At 46.1% G+C, this 26,835-nt stretch overlaps 1 protein-coding gene across 2 annotated transcripts in view; it reads left to right on the forward strand.

Moving 5' to 3' along the window:
• The window catches only part of ppp2r3a (protein phosphatase 2, regulatory subunit B'', alpha), a 46,342-nt gene extending 20,877 nt beyond the window's left edge, over positions 1 to 25,465 (forward strand). For both annotated transcript variants that reach the window (XM_078089635.1, XM_078089636.1), the window contains exons 2-13: positions 2,472 to 6,026; positions 17,813 to 18,097; positions 18,387 to 18,490; positions 18,580 to 18,682; positions 18,787 to 18,861; positions 20,587 to 20,830; positions 21,292 to 21,340; positions 21,434 to 21,523; positions 21,668 to 21,843; positions 22,017 to 22,135; positions 22,548 to 22,654; positions 22,837 to 25,465. In XM_078089635.1, the coding sequence (XP_077945761.1) occupies positions 3,255 to 6,026; positions 17,813 to 18,097; positions 18,387 to 18,490; positions 18,580 to 18,682; positions 18,787 to 18,861; positions 20,587 to 20,830; positions 21,292 to 21,340; positions 21,434 to 21,523; positions 21,668 to 21,843; positions 22,017 to 22,135; positions 22,548 to 22,654; positions 22,837 to 22,933 (4,221 nt within the window). In that variant the 5' untranslated portion in view covers positions 2,472 to 3,254 and the 3' untranslated portion in view covers positions 22,934 to 25,465. The remainder of the gene's footprint in view (positions 1 to 2,471; positions 6,027 to 17,812; positions 18,098 to 18,386; positions 18,491 to 18,579; positions 18,683 to 18,786; positions 18,862 to 20,586; positions 20,831 to 21,291; positions 21,341 to 21,433; positions 21,524 to 21,667; positions 21,844 to 22,016; positions 22,136 to 22,547; positions 22,655 to 22,836) is intronic.
• The last annotated feature ends 1,370 nt before the right edge of the window (positions 25,466 to 26,835 follow it).

Genomic DNA, 26,835 nt, shown 5'->3' on the forward strand with positions numbered 1-26,835 from the left:
GAGGACGGAGAGGTGAAAAAGCGTGTCACCTGCTTCTGCTCTTGAATCCATTCAACCATTTGGAGATTATAAAGAAGCAGGAGGTCTGGGAAGCAAAGGATTAAGGAGAATGATAAGAGTTTCTCTGCTAATTGAATTTGTGGAAACCTCACATAAAGCTGATTGTTTGTGAGTTGTTTTTAGCAATGAAACAAACCATTTTGATACCTGTATTTGGAGTTTATAGTTTATATGAGCTTTTTCATGTTTTCTTGCAAGGCAAGTATGTGTGTGCGTTTAATACTGAATCATTCATTTTCTCTAATGTGTGTGTCCAGGAGGAATGTGCAGGCATTGGTGAGTGGGTGTACAGTGTGCGTGTGCATGCGTGTGTGGAGGTTGTTCAGTGTTGTAAACACCGGTGGAGTTTGTTTACATGCTTGATATCACTGGGAAGATATGGACACATAGATTTAATGTGTGAACAGCATAGAGGAAAGAGTGCGCGTGTGTATGTGTGTGTGTGTGTGTGTGTGTGCGTGTGTGTGTGTGTGCGTGATTACTAACCCACGATAGTCTATTTCTAACTGTCCGTCCAGATTTCAAGTGCAGCTTGCCAGGAAGTGCAATTTCCTGCTCAAGAGACTGAATCAGCAGCATCCAGCTGTTGTGTTTGTGTGGGGAGAAGAGACAGAGAAAGCAAGACCGAAAGATGAGGCAACCGCCTGTTTCTTCCCATGCAATTACTTTGTAGTTGTTTTTCCAGGTGCCCCATCCCCATCTTGCCAGCCACATTGCCCCACCCACAACCCCACCAATCATTCCTCCCCCTCCTCCTAGTTGCTCTTATTTGCACTTTGAAGTGGGAAAGTCCGGCTCCATATTTCCCCCGAGAACCTGGGATGGGACAAATGTCCGCAATGCATCTACAGTAACTTGTGTTTACCTTTAAGTATGGTTCTTTCTTCCTTTGGTTATTGCTGTAGCCCTGCCTCAGCTACATGCATCAGCTTCACGCGTCAAATAACATGCCTCAGCTACATGCATCGGCTTCATGCGTCAAATAACATGCCTCAGCTACATGCATCAGCTTCACGCGTCAAATAACATGCCTCAGCTACATGCATCGGCTTCATGCTTCAAATAACATGCCTCAGCTACATGCATCAGCTTCATGCGTCAAATAACATGCCTCAGCTACATGCATCAGCTTCACGCGTCAAATAACATGCCTCAGCTACATGCATCGGCTTCATGCGTCAAATAACATGCCTCAGCTACATGCATCAGCTTCATGCGTCAAATAACATGCCTCAGCTACATGCCTCAGCTTCATGCGTCAAATAACATGCCTCAGCTACATGCCTCAGCTTCATGCGTCAAATAACATGCCTCAGCTTCATGCGTCAAATAACATGCCTCAGCTTCATGCGTCAAATAACATGCCTCAGCTACATGCCTGTATGTAATGTTTTTGAAATTTGCACTGACAATGTACTTGGTAGTTTCTATTAATACACAGTTTGTTTGTATGGTTGAGGTCTAGAGAGGTGTGTGGTTGTGCATTGCCACCACGGTATTTTAATGACACGTGTGTGTGTGTATACAGGACGTAGTTCGGAGGGGGAGGGAATGCAGAGGGAGGAATAAACAAATAAATGTATTGATGCAGTTGAAGAATTAAAATGAGACAAGAATATACAGTATATAAATACTCTGGTTCTGTTCCCGCCAAATAAAATTCTGAATTCTAAAATAGGGTCCAATATCTGCTAACTAAGTTATAAAATTGTAACTTGAAGGTTAACTGATACTTCAATCGAAATATAATTTGTAATTGCGGGACTGATCATTATTACATTATTATTCTTGTTTTATTTTAAAACATAAAAGTAATTATGGTGTCATTTTTGCATGGATCCGAGCTGGAAAAAAAATGTTTTGTGTGTAGGTAGAGTAATTATGCAGCCTTAGCAGGGTTCGTAAGCCATATTCTTTTTCTGAAGCACTAGCAGTTAAATGTTGCCCTTTAAATCTAGTACAGGACTTTGCTCGAGAATGGCCAAAAAAAATGTATGACTGGAAAGTGTGTTCTCTCCTTACGACACTGTGCCTCTCTTTCGCTGCGTTGTTAGTCTGCGGAGTCAGAGGACACACTTTGTTCTCTGCTGTGACGAGAGAGCAAGTCGCATCTCTTTTCTACTTTAGAGTTTAAATCTTTCACGCGTTAATGGCTCGCTTCCGCCTTTCCTTCTAATATTGATGATCTGTGGTTCTGAGGTTGATGCGGCTGGAATTTAAATGCTTTTTTTTTCTTTCATGAATAAGCTCATTAGCTGTCATCTGGATGATATGCACACAAATGCGCCCACATGCGCTATCATTCACATCTATCCAGTTCTTGATGATTTACTTTCTGTTCCTCTGTTTTTCTTTTTCCCTCTTTTGCAACCTCCTCCCTCCCTCCCGCCTCCTTCTCTGCTGACTCGCAGGTGGTGTCCTCCCGTCAGAAACGTTCACGCCCTCTGACACATGGCCGACAGCGGGGGACGGAAGGGGCCAGAGTGAATACGGGGGCCGACGGAGACACGGAAACAAGCGCACAGGAAGAAGGAGGCAGTCGGCCATCTGTGGTCGGTTTCCATGTTCTTCTGCAGCTGTGTTGGACTCGACGAGCCTCTGTGATCCCCGTCAGGACTTGAGAGACCACGGAGTGAGATACGGTTGTTCTCCCCCCCCCTCCTCGCTCCAGGGGGTGAGCCTCGGCTGGGGCGATGTTGAGGCCTCGCTGGCCTTGGATGCGGCCCTGGGGCTGCTTCTCCGCAGGGGCGGGTGATACCCCAGCTGGATCTTCCGCTTTCGCCATCCTCAACAGCTGTCATTAGCAGCTAACGAGCTGCTGCCGGAGACGGTGCCTGTGCCGAGAGGAGGGACCGTACGGCTGTTAATAAGAGGCCCAGAACTCTCAGACGAGGAATTTGAAAACCTTTTTAAAGCTCATTCGGATGCCAGCATGAAAGGATTTTTAATTTGGAAACTCTTGCTTTAAGGCACCTCTTGTCAGGCGATCGATTCTTTATTACAGTGTTGACATACCTCTCACATTGGTCACTATGCAGTTGAAAAACAAGTTTTCTAAGCTAACCAATTGACTATATTTTTTCCTCTCCACTGAATGAGTTTTTGACATTTAATCCATCCAGTTTTTGTCCAAGCTATATGTTTTTTGTTTTAAGCTTTGGTGTTATTTTATGCCCTAAAGGACATTGATCACCATGGCTGCAGCCTATCGCGTAGTGGTGAGCAGTGTCAGCTGCTACAACAGTGTGGTAGTTGACCGCCGCACTCACTCCCATGCTGTGCACTACTGCCCGGGGCCATGTGGGGCGCTGTCCCAGGGCCTGGACTGTACCGTCGCACACCGCGGCACTTGTTCTGAGCTGCTTGCTGCACCTGACACTGTATACACGGACGCCAACAGCTCGCTCATGCACTCCCATAACATGATCTCTCAACACCTCCACAACCACGGTAAAGTGACCGTTACCATGGACAGAACCTATAATGGGGGTTTAGAGAGGGCAGACAGCAGTGGCAATTTAGGGGAGGATAGCCCCACATGGCGTGGTAAAAAAGCCCCCATTGCCGGAGGGTCGACCGGGAACCTTAGCTCCTCTGGCAGTCTGAAGGACATTACCGAAGAAGCCATCAATCTCGCCAGCGGTAAGCTCAAGGAGTTTTCTTTCGACAAGCTCCGCCTCTCGTCCTCCAGCCACGTCACCTTTCGAAAAGGTCGCAAGGTCCGTCCCGACTCGCTCAGCCGTCGCTCCACCGACCTGGAGATCATCTATGGCCACTTCAGCTCCAACATCACCACAAACGGAACCGCTAACGGCATGACAAACGGCACGGGTCCGCCTAATGATGAGAACCTCCCACCATTTGTGCCTGGGAAGGTGGCGAGCCTGGAGGAGACCAAGCTGAAGGGCAGCACGGCCACGCTGTCGGCCATCACCAAGCTGAGTGCTGGATCAACAGGCAGCCTACTGAGTATCGGGTCTTTAGACCAAAGCCTGACCACAATGGCCTCCCTGTACCGCAACACTCTGGGAGATGAGAACTTGATTGCCCGTCTGCTGGAGAAGACACGGGCGGAGGCGGGAACCGGGGGAGCGGGCGGGGAGGACATCCGCGCCTGCCTCGACATCCTGCTCAAATGTTCTGAAGACTTAAAGAAATGCACCGACATTATCAAGCAGTGCATCAGACACAAAGCCGGAGGAGGGCCCGAAGACGGCGGAGCCAGTCCCGACAGTGTGTATCGGGCCGTGATGACCCGACTCAGCTCTTATTTGAAGAGACTGCCTCTGGAGCTAGAGGGCATCGGAAGCCTGGGAGGCGTTGGGCAAGGGGGTCAGGGTGCGCCCGGAAGCGGGCACAGCGATCTGGCTGAGCTGGTCAGCACTCTTCACTCCATCCAGCAGGGCGTTTACTCTCCAATATTTGGCAACGAGCAGCCGCCTCGCTATGAGGATGTGGTGATGTCACCTCCCCTCCCAAAGACAGCTCCTCACTCTGTATCGTCTACCCTCTCCTCTGTTTCGTCTTCCTCCTTGTCTTCTTTGAAATCAGACTCCATCCATACCAAACCAGTGCAAAGTTCCCCGTCCCGAGCCACTGCACACACAAACGGACTACAACATCTTTCTTCGGTCACACAACACACGCTGTCCCCCCCGTCTGCCACATGCTCTCCGTGCGGCTTCTCTCCGACACACTCTCCGTCCCGTTGTCGTACCTCCCCCACCCCACTGTACACGCGCGCCCCTCCAGCATCGCCCATGGAGGCTCTTCATATTGAGGAGGAGGAGGAGGCGGATGTGGGGAAGACGCCGGAACAAATCTCACAACAGGCACACACTCCATCTAGAGTGGTGGGTGCTACCCAGAACAAAAATGGGATTACATTGGGTGAACACACGCACTTGTCTCATGCACGCACTCTCCGTAACTCGGCCACCACTGACTGCAGCCCGACTTGGCCTTCTGCACCGCTCACGGCCCCAGCACCCAAAGCTGTCTCGCACAGGAATGATGACATCGACAAGCTGCTGATGGACTTAGAGAGTCTCTCCCAGAGTATGAGCCACCCCAGGAACACCGAGCCTCCGCTTCCAGCCAAAACCAGGAAGAGAGAAGGAGGAGGCCAGGGAATCACTTCCGGCGAGGGCCTTTGTCAGCCTACACTGTCCCAATTCCAAGTCCAGAAGCCTGCCAACCACATAGTGGTGAATGGCCCTACCACCAGGTCTCCCCAGAGTCCCACTCCTCCCCGGGGAGAGAAAAGTGAAGCCGTGTTAGGAGAGGAGGAGGATGGGGCACTGCTGCTGAGGATCCTGGAGAGCATCGAGAGTTTCGCCCAGGAGCTGGTGGATACCGGGGCGGGCAGCACAGGGAGTGCTGAGAGGAACAGTGGGAAGGAGCGGGAGGTGATGAGGCTCCTGCAGGATACCATGGCCACCGCATGCAGGGCTGATACGCCTGTGGAGAGCACAAGCCCACCAGCTGCTCCCATTGGTCCCCCCGTACACACACATGTGCCTACACAAATCCCAGCTATACCCCCAAAACACTCCCTCGCAAACACACCCGCAGTTTCACCTGCACCGACACCTTCATATATAGTCGCGTGCGACGCTACATCCAAAGCTTTGCCCGAACCAAAACCAGAAGCTGCCCCCAAGCTGATGCCCACATACCCTGTACCTGAGCCTACAACTGAGGTTGCAGATACAGTTGCAGAAGCCTGTACAGGTGAGACTGACACAACATCCATCCCTGCCCCTGTAATGTCCCCACCCGCCAGCTCGCATTCCTCCACACATCCAGCTGAACCCACACCTGTAGCTGCACCCGACGCTCCGGCCCCCATCGAAATCCCAGTCGTGGTTGCCTCAAGAGACGCTGGCGTTGCCGTGGGCGACCCCGTCGCCGTGAAAGACACCGGTTCGACCCTCCTCATCCAGCAGACCCCAGAGGTCATCCGCGTAAGTCAAAGACACATTTTCCAGTTGAAGCTACTGACACATGCACAAACTATCGGAGTGCCAGGGGGACTTTTACTAAACATTTTAGCAGTGCAGTGTTTTCAATAGGTAATGTTTTAGAATAGGTAATGTCAGCAAACCATACAACTTGCATGTTGCGCAACTTTGATTAAATTATTTATGTAACAAGTAAATATATTTATATTATGAGTAAACTGATGATGATAATAATCATGATACACAGCGACATCATCAGAACGTGTATTTTGAATGTTACAGTTGCCATGGTGTCAGAAGCAATTAGTGGCAAAGTCTGAGTGTGACTAAGAGACGGACAAACAGAAACCAATGAGCAGAGTGATTGACACCGTTACACTGAGAATAGCCAATTTGTTTGAAAAAAGCTTTCATGGCTTTCGGTACATGTTATATTTAACGCCCGGGCGAGGATTTTATCGCTGTGACACAATGGGGTTGATACCACTGTAATCATGGGCCCATTCCTATCGCGGCTGGAATAAAACAGGCGGGTGCTCTGACTCATGGAACAGAACAGCTCATTGTGTTAGGAGTGGCTCTCTTCCTGGTTTCTGACTTGATGTGAGTTTGTTGGCTCCCCGTTCCACTCTGGGGAATACTTAAAGGTAATTTTGGGTTGTGCTACAGAGGGAAAGAGCGGGCAATTGGGGCGTGTGTGTGCGTCTGTTTGTGACGTGGTGTGCATAACATACTGACGCTGCCGTGAGTGAGGGGGGGTTACCTGAGCTTGTCTCTGACGCGGGTTTTTAACAGCACACTGTGGATTTAGGTAATTATCTGTGAGAGACAGCCGGCCATTATCAACACCGAGGCGGAGCATCGAATTCTTATGTTTCCTTTTCTCCTTTGCTAATATGCTTATTCCTTTTCTCTCCCAACACCCCTCCTTCTCCACAAACAAGTCTCCCGCTGCTGTTTGTTTGTGTTAATTTACTGAGCTGTGTAACCTTATGCCCTGCTGATATGTAGGGCAACTATTTATGAGGTTACCATGGTAGCTGCCACAGAAGAGCACAGCCAGCAAGCAAACGCATCATTACTCGTCCTCTGTATCTCTTATCCTTTTTTTTTTTATTTCCTGCTCCTCTGCCTCCGCACTTCTTGTAATCTCTCGCCATCCTGCTTCCCGCATCCGTGGCCCCTTTTTGCCCCCCCCTCCCCCTCTCAGTGTCCGTCATCCACCTATGGTTGTTCTACGTTGACCACCACTTCTCTTCCCGCTCTGTGATTGGCCACTGTGTTATTTTGGGAGCGGTGAACAACAGTTGTTGCCGTGTGGGGGGCAGAAAAAAAAAAAAACCCAACGAGAGGTGCTGATTGGAGCCCAACAGGAGGGGGGGTGGAGGGTGGGGTAAGGTGGGGTAGGTTGCGTTGTTGCCACACTGGGTGTTAACGGTGTCGTTACCCCCCCCCCCCCCCCCCCCCCCCTCTGTACTATGGCATCCCGCTAACAGACTCACTGTCGCCACAGTGTAAATGGACCTGGACGTGTCCGCGTGTGTTGTGAGTGTGTGGCGGTGTTCGTGTTTGTTTATATGTGCTCAGCCAGGCCTGTGTTCCTCTAGCGTTCCTCTCTTCACGTATATGTGGGCCTTCACGTATGCGCCCGTGCATCCGTGTGCACAGGTGTGTTGATAAGAATCCCATTCGAATGGACGTGTGTTCCGCCAAGTGTGTGCGTTTGTGTGTGTGTGTGTGTGTGTCTGTTAGTTGGCCTGGGGGCATGTTGAGCTATTGCGGGTCACAGCTGAGTTTGGGAATAGCTCTCTGACACCCAATACCAACTCTTGCACTTATGCTAATATTCCTCAGCGCCGACCTTTTACCTCTTGCCTCATTAACCTGCCAATCAAATTACAAACAAGCCAAACTCCCTCACACACACACAAGTGAGACAATGCACTTCAAAACACAACTACTTACACACTGCTCCACGGAGATGTGTAGCTGCGTTTCCCTCGGCATTGTCGTGGCTTTGATGGGAAGCTTTGCAAAGCCCTCTGGGTTGACACTGGCAGTAGCATTGTCATCCGTGTGTGTGTGTTGGTGTGTGTTGGTGCGCGTGTGCTTGCATGCGCACATGTGTTTATTGTTGATTTTGCTGCTGACAGACTAATACAGGGCTCTCTGCACCTGTCAGAGCACACCCATTAATCTCCATGGATACAAAGAAGCCAGCCGATATAAATCAGAGGCAAGGCCCCAACAGCCGAGCCGGCGCGGGGAGACGTGGCAGCGCTGACGCTGAGAGCACAGGCGACTAAATCTGTTCGTGGCACTCGAGGTCAATGACCTTACAGTTGCGGTTGGCGTCTCTTTCTTGTACACTTTTTTTCTATTTTTTGCAAATATGAGAAGAGAAATTTGAGATCACATTCCACTGCAGCCTAATCTGACCTGCATGTTTCTGGTTCTGTGGGGTTATTCCAGTACAGTCGATGGCGACATGATTTAAAGGCGCAGAGCTGTTTTTTTTAATATTACAGCTTGTTGTTGAGGCAGAGATGACTGCTCCTCTTTCTGGATTTCATATTTCATATTTCTTAGCCAACTGAGGAAAGGAAGTGTTGACCTTTTCGACAGAATGTTCTCCTTTTTGGCACAGGGCGGCTTGAAAGGGGATAAAAGGAGCGATAAAGGAAAGCTTGGGGACGAAAAGAAAATAACAGGAAGATGGAAGAAGCAAACAAATGACTGTCTGTGTGAGACGGTGGGAGCGTTTTTTGGTCATCTGAGAAGTTTACTTGGAGCTCATAGGGAGTTTTTGAAGAAGAGGAACTGGCAAAGAAAAGGAACGGAGATGGTGCTTGTGTATAGGGAGGGGGAGGAGGGGGGGGCGGTTATAGTGTACTGCTGTTGACTTTGACTTTGGGTCGGCAGAGGATGACATCATTCCTCGGCTGCTTCCACAGGAAATAAGGTCACAGTGGGAACCTCGGCCAAGGGGGAAAGGTGCTTGTTCCAGCTTAGCTGCAGAATAATACAGATGAATGCATACAGTACATGCACACTCTCACACATGCACACTCTCACACGCACGCACACACACACACACACACAATGCACTGCAAGACAAGGACGTATGTTGCTATGTGTGAAATGACTTTTCCAATACAGATCATACTATCCAAGGTTAGCCTGGACAATGAGACATTCACAACGCAGCCCTTTGATTCTCACACACACACACACACACACACACACACACAGCACTTTTAAGCAAGTGACATGAATCATCACTCCCACAGACTCGGATGGCTTCCAACTGCTGTTCCCAGTGCATCAGGCTTTGCTGGAGAGTGGACACTTGCACAGCTGCTTGTCTGCGCGCGCACACACACACACACACACATGTGCAAGTAAGTTTTGTATCTGAAATGTTTATAGCTCAGTGGGAGGCATTGCTGCCTGAGTCTTTGGGCCTCCCTCCCCGTCACCATGGAACCAACAATAACATGTTAGGCGAGCTGACGGGACTCCCCTTCCCCACACTATCAGTTGTGTAATCTGATTGGCTGTTGAGGAGGCTCCCCCACAGAATCGTGTCTCCGTGGGGGATCAAATGGAGACTGGATATGTTTTCAGTTTATTTCAGAATACTGACGCCGTAGATGCGGGTGTGGCCGTGTGCGCTTGTTTCCATGTGAAACAATACCATAAGTTCCATAACGTTATGACTTTGTAGAAGCTTGTGTGTGAGCTGCCCCGACACACACATCTCGCTAATTAAACTCTCCCTTAGACCTCACCCTTCACCCGGCTCCACCCAAACTGGGCCAGCCGTTTTTCTCCACAAAATGACTCTCAACAGTTGATCTGGTTAAGCACGTCGGGATTTGTTTAGCCCCCGTGTCCTGAATTTGAATGAAACAGAAGTTGTCTGGAACAAGTACAACCGAGTTATTGCCCCTCGTGGCGGCGTGTCACTAATGACGTGTTAAAGTTGTTTGTGTAAGAATGATGTCTGAGACTGTGGCTCCTTCTATTAGCTCAATGGGTTTCATTGTTGGAAGTGGAACCTCTCACTCCGTCAGCCAGGGCGATTTCAGGAACGTTGGCCTTGAGAATGAGATCAAGGAGCTGAGGACGAGGCAGCAGAACCAGATCCGGGCTCACCTGTGAGTGTGGGGACATATTGGACATGGCAACGAGCAGAGAGCTGCTACCCTCTAGTGGTGCACATCTGTGGCATGCGGCACTGTGTCTGTAGGACTTGAAGAGGCTCTGTAGCTCCACTTACAGGAGAATCTGTGGTATGACAGCGGTGCGTCAGGGTCTAAATCAGAATCTGTTTGACTTTCACATGTTACTTCATTTGTATTTGTAATGATTTTAACTTCAGTTAAGTAGAGGGACGAGAAAACTGTCCTGGGTTGAAACCATTGCACAATTTGCCGTGATTGGGACACTATCACAAAGTGACCGTTGGGAGGAAAGGGTGGTGCAAGACACGGAACCTTTCTAAGTCAAAGAGAGGTATTTCTGGAAACCATTGTACGCATGTTATTAAGTTATACTGTGCTCTTGGTGAACAGCAAAGGGATGTTAAGGTAGTTAGTTGGGTGCATGGTCCGAAGGGTGGAATCACTGCTAATCCATGCTGCCTATTAGCATTCCTTAATGCTTGCACATTCTTCAGTGCTATCTGATCGTGTCCCTATTAGATTTGTTATTAATATCGCGGGGCCGCTGCATGGCTTGTGCCGTGGCCCCTTTTATCTGCTGACACATCTCTCTCTCTCTCTCTCTCTCTCTCCTACGGTAACATTCCATCTTTACTCTTCTCTGTCTGGAAAAGGGAGGAAACAGGATCTAATCGGCTCTGCCGTTACCTTTGAGAAGTACTGTTGTCATAGCCATGCAAAGGTAATGCAACACCTGCCCTGATAGCAAAACCTGCCCAGAGTTTGCTGTTTTTATTTTATTACATGTTGACAGTGTGTTGTTCCTGCAGAGGGATATGATTAACTGGGGAATGATCGTGTGATGTAGCTGGGCAACCCACCCACAAATTGGCAGTGTGATAGGTTTTCTATGTTTTCATAACATTTCCTCTGGAGATTATTGAGGCAGCTGTGCTTGCTTAACATTTCTGTTAAAGCTTTATACGTCAAAGGTTTGGACACATTTTCTAATTCAATTCAATGAGAAAGTGTGTCCAAACAGTTCACTGGTACTGTGTCTTTATAACAAGCAGGTATTGCGTTAATTAGGTATAATTATTTTTTTAGAAAGTAAAATGGAAATGAGGTTTGCGCTACTATTGTGTTCTACTTACTGGTATTTAAATGGGTAAAAGCTCACTAAAAACTATTTTGTTCAATCCGCATAAAAAACAAATTCTGTAAATGACAAATGTCACTTTTACCAGAGGATATGTGCCAGACTACTTCCTGATTGGATGCAGGATGCAGGATGTTAACTATTGTTTTTACACAGCTGGTTTTATAGGCTTGAAACCATTGATATAATTTGTTAAATAGCAGGTTGAATAACAGATTTTTTGAATTGTTGGACTGGCTACCTGTTTCACCCCGTTCCAGCTGTTATGCTAGTGGCTGTAGCTTTGTCGTACTCCGGGCCCGAAAGTAAAACAGATACACATTATTCTTCTGATGCTACGTTCACACCAAAAGCGAAGCAAACTTTTTGCGCGAGTAGATTCCATGCAAAGCCAATGGACAGACGTGAATGGTTGCGAACGGCGCAAATTTTCAACGGGCGGCGCGAATGATGCAAATGGCGCAAAGTAAACAATTCGTTGAGTTGAAATCCTTCACCAAATCTGTTGGAACAGAATGTTTAACTCAATCCAACAAGTGGTTGGAGTATCTTTGCAGGCTGAAATAAATAATGTATTTCAAGAGGATATTTTTAGTATTTTCAATTCTGAGCTGCTGGGTGCTGTGGAACTTGAGCTTGTGAAATTGTTTATTACAAAACAGCCTCTTCCTCTGCTCAGACAGCCGCAGCAGCTTTTACAGTCATTAACTGTCTTCCTCCAGCGATTGGGATGTGAGGCAGACCGAGACCATCACTGATTCACTCCATCTATCAAGGCAGCACTTGAACTTGGTTCATTGTACTTTAGAGACGAGGTTCCCAAGGCAGCTTAATGTGTGTGTGTGTGTGTGTGTGTGTGTGTGTGCGCGTGTGTGTGTGTGTGTGCCTTCTCCTTGGGAGGAAGTGTGACCGGGTATAAAGAATAGAGCTGTGATGTGAACTTTCCTGCTCTTGGCACGGTAACCCTGGGAGTATTTCACCCAACACTCATTCCAGGGACGGGGTTATCGCCATGGAGATGGCATTTGGCAGTGTGTGTATAATCACAGTGAGGGGCGGCGTAGTTGTCTCTTTCACTGATATCATGCACAAGTTTAAACTTAATTTGTCCCAGTGGCCCGTTGGTTTCACTTCAAACATCTTATATCACTATTAAAAATCCCATTAAGATATATTTATATTCATGAAGTGCAGGTATAAGAACATGCACAGGCCGATGCAGTGATGAATACAGTGAAAGAATAATCATTTCATTTCAATATCTAGCAACTATTAATCGGAGTACATATTTAAGTATATTTACTGTATAACTTTAAATTTAAGTGTGTGTTGCATATGTGAAGTCTGCCCAGTGCCTGAAGCAAAAATAAATGTGAAACGTGGTGGCTATATTTACACAGATCATTTTACACACAGCAGACAGCCATTTTCAACAAGCAGGTGTGTGTGTGCGTGTGTGTGTGTGTGTGTGTGTGTGTTTAGGAAGTTGTTATGTTCACACTATTTAACTTCTCTGAAAGACTGGAAGAAGCTGGAGGATTCCTGTTAACTAAATCCATCAAGGCACACTTGCACGCATCCCCCCCCCCCCCCCCCCCACACACACACACAAATAATATGCCTGACAAATTCTACACATGTTTAATTGTGTCCTAATTAAACCCATTAAGACGACGTGTGCAGCGACAGTTGTGGTTGTTGCACAACTGGTCCTCCGCTTTGGTCCCTCGGCTCGTTCCGCTCTTGCGTTTATTTGATCAGTGTTGTGAAGTGGGCCTCACCTGTTCTTGTCCTAGTGGGGGTTGGATCTGCGTTGCAGTTGGAGGGAAGAGCTTTACTGACTTTACACACAGCACACACACACACACACACACACACACACACGTACAACTGTTGCTTCCATTTGTCCTTTGTGCCCTCTCAGTTTGCTCAACCCGCCAGTTAAAATAAAAGAACATTGTTGATCAAATGTGTGCTTCAAAAACATCTGTGTCCATTAAATCCTAAATGCTTTCAGTATCTTTTCAATATAAATAAAATGAATACATTAATGTATTCATCCAGCATTTGTCTCTCAACGTATCAAAAACATAGACACTAATAGTCTCAGATTACACAATCAGTTCAACCCATTTTCAAAAAATACACGTTTCTTCTGACCTGTAAAGCTATCAAGCAATCTAGATCTTTTTGTGTATATATGGTCTGGAGAGATTCTTCACGTATTCCAATATAATGGAACTATTTTGCCTGCAATGTGGAATTGTCCCTTTTAATACGTATTTTGTGTAAGCAGTAGGGAACATACAGTAAGTAACTAATTATCCTCTTACGTAGCTTATAGTTTCATTGATGCAAAGATAGACTTGAGTAATGTACCTGAGCACAGAATGAATCCTTGCATTGTTGGCATAGCATGTCCAACAGTCTAAGCCCAACAGCCCCCTTCAGGTAAACCCTGTTAGCTCTGTGAGGATTCCTGCAGGCCCATGTGCTTATATTGGAGCTGGACGTCATCACCACATTGATGTATTACAGTATGAAGTTGATAAGGCGAATGTAACCAGACATTAGCCAACGGATGAATGCAACGTTCACTCTCCTCTTAGTTGTTTTTGGTCTCCACCAAGCTACTAAACCCTCTTCTGTGTTCACCAGCTCGTCTCTTAATGTGTTTTTTTCTGCCTTTCAGCAGGTATAATATTCCCTCGCATCAGTGCGGAGCTTCTCGTGTCCCTCCCATTTGGAACAGTTTGTCCCTTTAATATCAATCGAGCGGACTGCAGTGAAGCATCTAGGACTCTTCAAAGGAGTTGGTTCCCACGCCGTTCTCACACTGCTCACTTCTTGATGAATGGAACCGTTTTCTTTATGTTGCCGTTGAGCACTCTGGGTAGATTTAGGACCGAGCGGAGAGGACAGGGTTCACCGACTGTCAGTCGGAGAGGAAAAGAGCACACAGCTGCTCCGTGGCATCTGTCCTGTCTGTCTTTACACACACACACACACACACATATGGACACTGAATCTCTTTACACAACGATTTATGATATCACATCGCTACAGTTGATGTGACGGTGCAGAGAAAGCGTTTGGAACTAACTTTTCAGACTCGGACGAGGAAGGGAGAGAGAGAAAGAGAGAAAGTGAGGGAGGGAGAGGGGTTCACATTCAGCGTGACACAAATGGCTGGTGAGATGGCGCTTGTCGGATCGGGGCTCTTGTGATGACACACCCGAGATAGCGATAGTATAACGTTTCCCCCTGCTGCACAGAGGTGAGAAGTGGCCAGAAAAAAAGACAATATGTGTGTGTGAGTGTGTGGGATCGGTATGCGACCTTGGATTCAGTAAAGAGTCCAGTTGTGCCAAAGAATTTAGCAGGGCTCAGAGCACCGGGAGCGGAGAGGAGTCACCTAAAAAACCCAGGGTGACTCACTTATTTTTCTGGAGAGGCAGGACACATTCTTCCTGCGTGGGAGTCGTTGCTCATCTGTTATTAACAGACCATGTTGGCAGTGATGCAGAGGGCATTAGCTGTTTACAGAGTGATGGAACCGAAACATACGTCCCTGAGAACAGCGACTCCGGGTTATTAAACGGCGTCGAAAGATAGAAGAACCAAATAAAAAAAAATATTGAAGATGTAGACGGATACACACGTACCAGATAAGGGGGATAAACGTGTTACTCTTGTGTTCTCCTGAAATGTTTTCATCCAACATCAGTCAATATTTTGAACTCAAATAAGTCCTTCTAATTTACTGTGGGCATGTATAGCAGAACAGGGCACTTGCTGCACCAGAAGATTCAGAGAAAGTGGCATCAATACTCTGCGTGATACAGTACGTGTGAACTAAACTGTTAAATGTCAGACATTTTAAAGTTAAAAATAGTTCACTCTCTTTTACTGAGGGATCCCGTCTCTCGCGGTCAGGCTTCAGATTGGTGTCGCTCTCTGAAGTGGTACTGGTCGGATCTAGCATAGCCGTTGTTGCCACTGCATCCACAACGCTATAAATAATCGCTATTAGTTATCTATTAGCACATATGCTAAATTCACCAAAGGTATACCAGAGAGCTTCCTTCATATATGCAATTTGACTACTATTTTCATTTTACACCTATTAATGCGATTTTATTAGAAATAATAATTGAACAAAACTTTTCAATAAATCATTATGGAAAGTAATCATTTGTTGCAGTCAAATTGCAGGTTGTGATGATAATTGTTTTCTGACTTTTTTCCGACTGATTGCGTCATCCATTGTATAGAAACAATCAGTAACAATGATCGTTTTGAATTGAATTTTCTAGGTAAGCCCAGGTGAATAATCCAATGTCAACAGATAATGTATAAGTGGTAAATATAATGGATGGATCCCTCCATCTCAATTTAAGTGAAAATCCCTTCAATCAGACTCACTCTTGAGTTGTCTTTACCCACCTTAGTCGAAGGCAGGGACTTAGAAGGGTTTCGGTCCTGCAAAACACCACACATAAATACGCAACAAGGCTCCACCACCCCCACCCCCCCTGCTGAGGACAGCCGGTGTGTCGTGTGCGTGCGTGCACGCCCGCATGTGTGTGTGTGTGTATGTGTCGCCAGACCCCGTTGGGGCTCATGTTTCTAAGTGCAGTCCGTCAGAGCCCAGCTTGGAGCGGGAGGCACCAGTGAGACCACACCAAATACATACGGGGGGGGGGGGCACATCAGAGGGCTTTCCAGCCCACAGAGAAGCTGCTGTTTGGGGCTCGGATTGGTCATAAAACAGCTGAGTGCCGTGGTTCTGCCTCCCGGCCTGCACAGTAGCACGGGCGTCTTAGGGAACACCTCTTTGCACAGACACACTGCTGGATTACTGTTTCACACCACACGGCTTTGGGAGCCTGTACATGCGGGTGGAGAAATTCTGTGAGTGCGACTGGTGGTAAAAAGGCCATTTTGCCGGAAAACCCACAGATGCTCTCCGGAGGCGTGGGGCCCGTTTGGCCCGTTTTGTGGTTAGTGGATATCTGAACTGTCCACAGGCCACTCGGCTTCCTCTCAGCGGTTGTTTAGTTGCCGGACGAGTCCGTTGGCAGAGGCCTCGCGTCAGCGGCTGCACCGGTGGCCGTGTCTGGTGGGGGGTTACGCGTCTCGGCCCCCACCATGATGATCAAGGAGACGTCGTTGCGCCTGGACCCCGACCTGAGGGGGGAACTGGCCTTTCTGGCCAGGGGGTGTGACTTTGTCCTCCCGTCCCGCTTCAAGAAGAGACTCAAGTCATTCCAGCAGCAACAGGTCAGTCGGTGTAATAAGCGGTGATTGACCGGACGGGAGTTTGGACGCGGAGGCAAAATGCCAACTCATGACAAACTTAATATACTAAATACACTAATCCTAAATATATAAATCACATACATGTCTTTCTTTCTTTGTTTCTCTCTTAAACGTACACATATCATCCCAGATGGTTAAGCATACAGTAGTTTCATCTCGTTGCTCTCATGCGCACATGCGACAATCTATTCTGAGGCAGATACCGGCAGGGTATTAATAGGGCAGGAGGTGCCGGAATAAAGTGATAGAAAGACCTTTGTGAAGGAGGGTGGGAGGTGTGCCGGGGGGTGCGGGCGCTCCAGCTGTCCTGTTCGGTGCCCGCACAGTAAGAAGGCCCTGAAGAAGACACACACCAGGCGGCAGGGAGCTCCTGCTCCGACACGCGGCGTAGTCCTGCAGTGGGCCAGTTCAATTCCCCGCTGTGTGTCTTCTCTATTTCAGTTATTGTAGGCTGTTGCTTTTCAAGTAACATCTCACCTACTCAGCAGTGTACAATGTTGTCCTGTGACTCACATAATACATATGTGGATACATGTTATATACAGTATGGTCAAACTGTTGCCCGTTGAGTGATTTTATGTTGATACAATAAGTTAAGCCCTAAATAGTCTAAACTAAACTGTTGTGCCTCCTACCTCCTTGTGTATCATTACTGCATAATTTCTGACTATGAAACAAGTCTGTCATGTTCACTATTATTTTCTGAGAACCCCACTATTACATTACATTGAGCCTTTGTGGTCCTTGGTGTATTTTTTCTAGAAGAAGTACTCAATTTCTTACTTCCTATAAAAACTATTTAGAATTTAGTTATCTATACAATCTATACATTTTGTTCAGGTAGAAACCAGGCAGCAATATGTCAGTAAGAGTGCTGTCAATTTATATTCATAGTTCATGGTATGATAGCTCTGATTTGCGAGCATACCTAGACTGTGGTGTTTTAGTTGTTAGCATCCCGTCCATGTGAGTGACTGTTGCCCTTCTCTCCTATTCCCACTCACTGTTGCCCTTCTCTCCTATTCCCACTCACTGTTGCCCTTCTCTCCTATTCCCACTCACTGTTGCCCTTCTCTCCTATTCCCACTCACTGTTGCCCTTCTCTCCTATTCCCACTCACTGTTGCCCTTCTCTCCTTTCAGGTCCAGTCCAAACCGGAGAGGACACCTGGTACACCTCCACCGGCCCCGACTCTGCCCACGCCCACCTCCACCCCAACGCCGCGCTCACCTAGCCCTCCCGCGGCTCCGGTGGTAGTCACCCCTCCTCCCCCCGCCATCAACATTCCCAGGTTCTACTACCCCCGCGGGCTCCCCGCCACGGGCCCGGCCACCAACCACGACGCAGCCATTGCTGCCATCGAGGCGGCCTTCACGGAGTTTGAGGAGGAGAAGGCCGACATATATGAAATGGGCAAGATTGCAAAGGTCAGTAGTTTAACAACAGACATTACCACCTTTATAATGGTAGAAACACACTTTATTTCTTTTCTCTGAAAGAGATTTAATTCCCCAAATTGAAATTTCTGAAATACAGTTTGCTCAAGGTTTTTATTTAGATTTGTATTCTCCATATTTTTTTTATTAAATGCACACCTGTGCTACGCCACACACGATTGTGTGCCTATGAGAAGCGAAAATGACCCAACCATTACTAATTTAACCCAAGTGACTATCAGGGTAAGTTAATGGTGTTGTTACCTTTCTCTGTGTGCAGGCATGCGGCTGTCCACTTTACTGGAAGGCTCCCATGTTCTCCTCGGCAGGTGGTGAGAGAACAGGCTTTGTGTCTGTTCACTCCTTCATTGCGACCTGGAGGAAGTAAGACAGGCCTCGTGTTCATCGAAGAAAGTCTCAGAGATGTGGCATTGTCACTCAGCAGCTTGAACTAAGCGCCTCGTCTCCCGTAGGTTGTTGCACGGTTGCCACGACGATGCGTCGAGGTTCATCTCCCTGCTGGCCAAACCCAGCTGTAACTACCTGGAGCAGGAGGACTTGATCCCTCTGATGCAGGTAGACGTCACGTTAACTTCCATCGACCTGTGACACAGTCTATGTGCTGTCCGCTGTATTAACCGCACACCTCTGTTTCTTTCTGTTTGGGTTTGAATGATTAGGACATAGTGGATACGCATCCTGGTCTCACATTTCTGAAGGATGCACCTGAATTCCATTCACGCTACATAACAACGGTAAATGGCTTAAAAAATGATATCCATTGCTCCTTTAATGTGATAATGTGTCAGTGTATTACAGTGTGGCAATATGAGTATTCTGCTATTTAATAATGCAGCTACAGCCTCTTATCTGTTATCCAAGGACACATATATATATATATATATATATATATATATATATACACTATCACTATTATATATATATATATATATATATATATATATATATATATACACACATATTTACAGTATCTTATGAGACTAAATCAGAAACCTAGGCTAATTGTCAGACTAGTAGAACTCACATGTGCTGTGGTGAAGGTCAAAGGTAAACATACTGAAGTACTAGTCAAACCATTACGACAAAATGATTAAACCTCCAATGGAAAATGTATGTAACAACTATTTATTTATATATATATATCACTATTATTGATTTACTTACAATATCTTATTAATTTAACACAAGGAATACTAGTGTGCCTTAAAATTGTGAGACTGTGACGGTGGTGGTACTTTAAATTGTACATATTTGAAGGAGATAATACTACTCACAAATATTAGAAGTATTTTACAAACACTTAATCATTCTTTTATTATTTATAAAATATGATGTATTATCAAAGATTAACTGTCCAAAATTTCTTTATTATATGTACACACATTGTTTATTTTCACAACAGGTCAGTGACCTCTCAGAATCCACTCCTCCTACACAGTGAAACAGCTCCACTGAACGCCTCGATACTTGAGCTGCAAACTGTATGTGCGTGTGTGTGTGTGTGTGTGTGTGTGTGTGTGCGTGTGCGTGTCGGTCGACAGCTGCAACACGTGCTTTAGAAGTCGAGGGTTTGCTGAGTAGAAGTGCAGAGAAGTCCGTCAGGGGACATCACAGAAACGCTGATGACCCCCCCCCCCCCTCTTCCTCAGCAGAGGCCCTGACCCTCCACATGCTCTTATTAAGACACTTCCTTCGGTTAAGGTCAGATGACCTGCTACTGTATGAGGCATGTGCAGCCCTGGGAGGTCCACGTACCAGGAAAGGCGTGCTGATCCAGTCTTTACGAAGCCTTCGTGTTGTGTTTCAGTGACCCCCTTGTTTCCATTGTACGATAAACACCCTCAATATGAATGTGGATGAAAATATCAGTTGTAGACGAATTGGTGTCTGGTCTCCCTCGTGGAAAGATGACGAATACGTTCAATAAATCTGGATGACAAGGCCGGGGGAAAATCCCATGTGAGTTTTATGCTATTTCCACAGACAGGCCGAGGCCAAGCAGCCTTGCAGCTCCACAGAGCGGCGACCTTTTGTCCTGAATCCCTTTTTAAACATCTATATGCAAACAGACATAAAACACGCCATAGCCGCTTCCATCTCTCAACCTATATATAATATAATATTATCTCAATACATTTGTGCTCATAATTTAACTTATTTTATTTGACTTGTGCTTTGTTCTGTTTCGTTGTGTTTTTATTGTTGCTCAACTAGTTGCCAAAAGAGGGAAATAATCCTCATAATTCTCTATTGCGTTGCTGTACAAGCGATACTGTAAAGACTACATCTATACCGGGCCGTACCTCTAAAACTTATTCACTGTCAATGATAATCCTTACACGCTCTCGCTGTAACAGTATTGGTTCGGTCTTGCTGATGTAGCGGAAGAGTTTCAGATTTAAATGTCATTTTCGTCACTGTGTTAATCAGCACCATTCTGCCACTCTCTCTCGTCCCAGGTCATCCAGCGGATATTCTATGTGGTAAACCGCTCGTGGACGGGTCGCATGACCACGATGGAGCTGCGGCGGAGCAACTTCTTACAGACCCTGGCGCTGCTGGAGGAGGAGGACGACATCAACCAGATCACTGACTACTTCTCTTACGAACACTTCTACGTCATCTACTGCAAGTTCTGGGAGCTTGATACTGACCATGACCTCTATATTGACCCGAAAGACTTGGGAAGATACAATGACCACGGTAGGAACAACTTTCTGGAATACATCCGTACCTGAGCTTATCGAGAAAGAATCCAGGGCTTAAAGCAATAAAACAATAGATGTATTATGATATCGTTCTATTTGGATAAATAAATAAATGTGTTGGCCCTATTGCATTTAATACGGATTGTATGCCAGTAAAGAATCAGAAACAGATGTCTTTTGGATTTTGGCACATTCATTTGTTTATTTTCCATTTGTTAGACCCCCGCTAGCTAGTGCAGAACACAACAGCTGTTTGTCCTGGGCTCAACACTTCCATGCTGTCTCATGTGAAATGCATTACGTTGTTAACAGAATTATATGACCACTTAACCAAATTTTAATTCACTTACTCTGTACTTACTCGAGAGCACAATAGTTTACAACAGGACCCATTTGTTTCTGTGTCTTTAAACAAAAACCGTATTTGCTTATTTTTCTCATTCTCTCCTCTGACAGCCTCCTCAAACAGAATCATTGAAAGATTGTTTTCAGGGGCCGTTACTCGGTAAGTGGAAACACACAGATGAAAAAAGGGAGGTGATCACTTCACCAGGACGGTGCCGCTGAATGTGAGATTCTCCATTTCTCGTGTTTCCAGGGGTAACGCCGTGCAGAGGGAAGGCAGGATGAGCTACGCTGAGTTCGTCTGGTTCCTCATGTCTGAAGAGGACAAGAAAAATCCCACCAGGTGATGCAGAATGGGATTGAGCATCTGTTTGAGCATTGTGTGTGTGTTTGATGAATATGCTGCCCGTCGGGCCGATGTCACTCGGTTTGCAATTTAACCATTTCGGTCAGTATCTCTGAATGCACTTCTTGTATCCCTCTCCAGTATAGAGTACTGGTTCCGCTGCATGGACGTGGATGGCGATGGCGTCCTGTCCATGTTTGAGTTGGAGTATTTCTATGAGGAGCAGTGTGAGAGGATGGAAAGGATGGGCATCGAACCGCTGCCCTTCCAGGATCTGCTGTGTCAGATGCTCGACCTGGTCAAACCTGAGAGTTTAGGTCAGTGCCAGCACAAGCACGTCCAGGGTGTTTTTCTGTGTTATCTTATATTTATTGTGATCAAAAAAGCCCCACCTTGCTACTGTCCTTTTTGCCTTGCTATCCGACCACGGCGCGCGTCTAGCTAAGGGGGTTAGGCGATAGCTTACACATGCGTGTGTTGATTTCTCCAGGTAAGATAACCCTCGGTGACTTGAAGCGCTGCCGGATGGCCCACATATTCTTTGACACCTTCTTCAACCTGGAGAAATACCTGGACCACGAACAAAGGGACCCATTTGCTGTGCAAAAGGTGGGAATTTACATCTCTATATTGATCAGGCACATTGCAGGAGGTGTCAATTTAGAGGGGAAAAGAGAAAAAACACAAAGCACCCAATTAAAAACATTTTTTTTCCTTCCTTGGTTAATTTATGAGAAATATGGGGAAGATGATTGTAATATAACGTTACATGTTGTGCCCTCAAGCAACACAATTCTACAGTAAACTTCACATATTATATTTTTTATATCTAAGATATTACTTGGAATTAAAAAACAAGTTACACAATGGGCTAATTTGCTTTATATACCCTCCCACACGTTTCATGTTTTCTTATGGTTTCAAAGCTTTTATTTTTGTCTCTTCATTTATTTTGTAAAATTGAATGATATTGTCTCTTTCCTCTAAAATGTGGATATTTGCTGTGCACGTGTCGTTCCAGGACGTTGATAGTGAAGGTCCAGAGCCATCTGATTGGGATAAATATGCTTCAGAGGAGTATGAGATTCTGGTTGCTGAGGAGACGGCAAATGAACAGCTACATGAGGGGTACGATGCTTACTCTTATACTTCCATACATGCCGAGGAGCCTTTTCCAGTTTTTCAAACACTTCTCACCAGTTGTACCTTTACATAAAGAAGACAAATTCCTTTTGTGTGATCTTAAGATTAGCTTGAAAATAAAATTAAACAATAATTAACCAGTTCTCCTTTGCGTGTTGTGCTAACAGGTCCTTTGATGATGACTATGAATCTGAGGAGCTTCAAGTTACTGGAGAGATTGGCAGTAAAATGGAAAAACTGGTTATATCAGATCTGTCAGCATAGAACTCTTTACTTGGAATTCCTGCGCTTTTCTTTCCGGGGAAACTAACCGGAATGCGGCAATAGAAGTTCCCCGCGGACGGAAGCATCACAGAAAACATGGACTTAAAGACTCTTGATGACTCTGGAGTTCCCTCATCGCAGACGTATTTTGTGTGTCTGTGAGACTGCAGACCATCACTGTTCTGTGTCTGGTGCAACAGAGCATCTGTAGTCCTACAGAGAACAATTTCACTGCCTCCAGCTCTCTGCACCGTCCGAGAGAACGAAGCGAACTGTAGCAGAGGGAGGATGCGAGGGGGGGGGAGTGTACGATTAGCTCTTAAAGGATTTAAGACTTAACATTTTACTGTAAAATAATGTAATTGTGAATTTTGACTACAGACAATCCTGCCAGCAGACAATCATCTGAAGGTAAACAGACAGGTAGACTCTTAGTTAGTGATATAGTGATAGGCACTGAAGAGCCACAGTCATTGCTCACGATGACACAAACGGACAAACACTGCCACCAGACTCCTGCTGCCTGTGCAGCTCGTCACTGTGTTCCTTGGGGAGGAAGTCGTTGAACCTCCTTTCAGGGGGGGAATCATGTAACAGTTCGGGTGGTTCTTACATCGCCTCTCTGTGGCCAGTCAGTGCTGCTGCAGGCTGTCGCCGTCCCGCACGTTGCTTGATGGCTGGCCAACTTTTTTTTTTAAAGAGGGAGTTCAGTTCAGTACAGCCCGAGCTGCGCTATTATTAGTGCGTCATTATCGTTGCTCCACCCCTGTACTCCCTTTTGAAATCATTTTTAAACCCTGTAAAAAGTCTCTCTCAGCAAGTACTGGAAAGTACCACTCGATTGTGTCATTTCTAAGTCAGGTCACGGTGAGACATATGCAACATGAAATGATGCATGTAGACAAACATATCAGCTCTCTGGTAGAGTTGCCCACACATTTCCGCTCATAAAGTTTGCCACGCGACAGATAAGCATCTGTGAGCTGCTCCTGTCAGTCTCACGCAGTTATCCAGCACAATATGTACAGCACCTGGTAATTACTTTGATATGTTTTAAAAAATGTATGCCTAAAATAATGCTTATCTACATCTCATTGTCTTACAATCTTTTTATGGAACATCTATTCTCCCCGTAACACACACACACACACACTAAAGATGGCGCTTAAGGACTCAGTTTATGCAAATTATGAGTTTTCTGAAATCGGTCTCTGAGATCTGAGGAGTTGTGTTCCTGTAATTTGCTTTATGCTACTAACTTACTTTCTTTCACATTTAATTCAAACACAGGCAGAAATGTCAGTGACGGATATATTAGAACTTTTTCCAAACTGATTGCAAAGACCGATACACTGCAAGAGATTTGCCCTTTTAATTTGAATAAACTGACCCTTTCACTCCATTTCTTACTGTGCTGACAGGTGCATGTGTGCACACTGCCCGCACTGTCTTAGCTAGGAGAGTTTGTGTAGAAATAACGGCCAGGAGTGTGTTTTAGGAGCGTCTGATGTTTAGCTCTCAGTTTCGGGCTGTTTATCCTCTACGTCATAGTCGTTGCCATGGGGATGGTTCTCCCGGGGGGTCAGAGTGTGTGTATGTGTGTGCTTGTATAACCCTTTGATTAGGAATGGGACGGCTTTGTCCTTTCTAGCTTCAAATTCATGAACATATACCTCCATTACATGGCATTTACTGTACATACGCATACACCGATACACACACAAACACACACCACAGTTGTCTATTCAAAGGGAGAAAGAGCTTGAGGAGGCTGTAGCTTTCCTGCCTCTGCTCTATAGCCACTGTAAATGTGCCCCACTGTGTCTACACCTATATAACTATAATAATACTGATAAGCTGTTATAAATATAACAGCTCCAATTTTGTATGTACTTAGATGGTTTGTATTGCTGTGCCACTGTGTGGCTTGTGTAAGGGGGGTACGATATGTTAGATGTGTGTATGTTTGTGTGTGTTCGTTGCAACGGTGGATTTCATCTGCAGAAGAGGGGGAGTCTTCTGAAGGACTGCTTTGACAATAACAAAAATGACGAGAAGCAGCTCAAACGGAGACCCTCTGAGACGGTTGTTTCCCTGCTGTGGTCACACACGCACACACACACACTCCTAAGAAGACCCACTCATCCAAACAGTGTTGAAGAAGAACTGTTGAAGGCAACAGGGCACTTCTGATATTGTCCTTCGCATCGGACGAGAGAAAGCCACGCGGGACTTTTAATTTGAAATTACAGCCCTACTTTGAGAGGTGGACGGGAGACTTTTATTTTGTATTACTTCCTCTGTGCAGTGCAGACTTGTGTAGGCTGAGATGTGTTCAGGCAGTTATTGTGTTGGCATGGTTTTCTTTCTGTCGGTCATTTTACTTTCTTCTCTCCTTTTCAATTTCTCTCTTTTCTTTATGATTTCTCTCTTTTCTCCATCAGTTGCCTTCTCTTGTTTTACGGGCCTGCCCCTGTTAGTGGTTGCTTTTGTCTGATGCTTAAAAGTTAAATAAAAATGTTTCAAGAATAATTCTCCTTTAAGATTCTTTATGGTTGCCCACATGCCCCTCAGAGTCACAAACATCTCCAACACACACACACATGTTAGTCATTCCCTCCCTGTGTACACACACTGTGTACAGTAAGTGTGTTTGTCTGCACTGGTGCTCATTAGAGTGTACTTTACAACCTTTGGAATTGCTGAGTTTGCTAACTGGCCTTCTGCACCTTTTTCCCTGACGGCATATATTTTGTACATGTCTACAGTTTCTGTACATGTGTTGGAAACGCGCAGAAACTGCATGAGGCAAAACTCAAACTGTTCTTTAAACATGGAAATTGACGCCACGGCACCTCGTGTTAACTGATGTGGTTTTAAGTTTCTTTTCCTCCCAGTGTAGGTGATTACTTGACACCAGCTCAGGTTATTGGCGGTTTCTCAGATCCACGTGGCCTGTGCTGTGACCGCCACGTGTTACATCAGCAGCTCTGTGAATAATTACACATTTAAAGTATTTAAAGGGTAGGGTAGGTGTTCTATACCCTATATTTGAACATGATTTGAATTTCAGGTAGCATAGTTTACCCCATAAGTTCTATAGTGGCATCGCACGTTCTGGTTTCCCAAACTACCAACTGCAGAAATGACTTCACCTTAATGTTTTCTTAGAGATGTAATTCATGGCAAACGTGTCTGTGAAGGGATTGTTGTCCTGAATACATCGATTGTCCTGGGAACGCTGTAATAGTTGGCATGCCAACATGTTGTGATTTCAGCAATTTGCCTCCCGTCAAAGGCCAGAGTTGACTGGTCATTGTTTGAAACGGCTTGTTTTCTTCCCTCCGCAATTGTCAGGCACAAAGCAATTAGTCAACCAGATCGCAGGCCGAGCTCCTTGAGTCACAGACATTCCGCTGCGGTGATTACCAACACCCACCCCCCCTGTGGTGGCGTGACACAGCCTCTGTGATGTCACCCCCTGTGATGTCATGATCAGAAGGTGTTCTGTAAGTAGGAACCCATGACATGATTGGCAGCGCTTGAACAAACACAGATCTCCCCGAACACGGAGCTTTAGATGGAAGCCGGCGGGAAAAATCGCCCAAAGGAACGAGAAGGCAACTGGAACCAATTCGTCTTATTGGGGGAGAGAAAGACAGCGGACAGAGAGATGCGTCTGGGCACCAACGGGCCTTGAATCAGGCGTAAAGTTGTGCTTGTTCCAGACGTACCAGCGACACCAGGAACAGGGAGGTTTCAATGAAGCTGCTTGGAAACGTCCCGAGAAGAGCAACAAAGCAACTGGAAGCAATTCATCTTAACAAAGAAAGACACAGAAATGTGTGCGGATCCAAAAGGACTTTGAACGTTTCCCGTGTGTTCCAGACATTGAACAGACA

Source organism: Gasterosteus aculeatus, chromosome 15 (assembly GCF_964276395.1).
Source record: "Gasterosteus aculeatus chromosome 15, fGasAcu3.hap1.1, whole genome shotgun sequence".
Lineage (NCBI taxonomy): Eukaryota > Metazoa > Chordata > Actinopteri > Perciformes > Gasterosteidae > Gasterosteus > Gasterosteus aculeatus.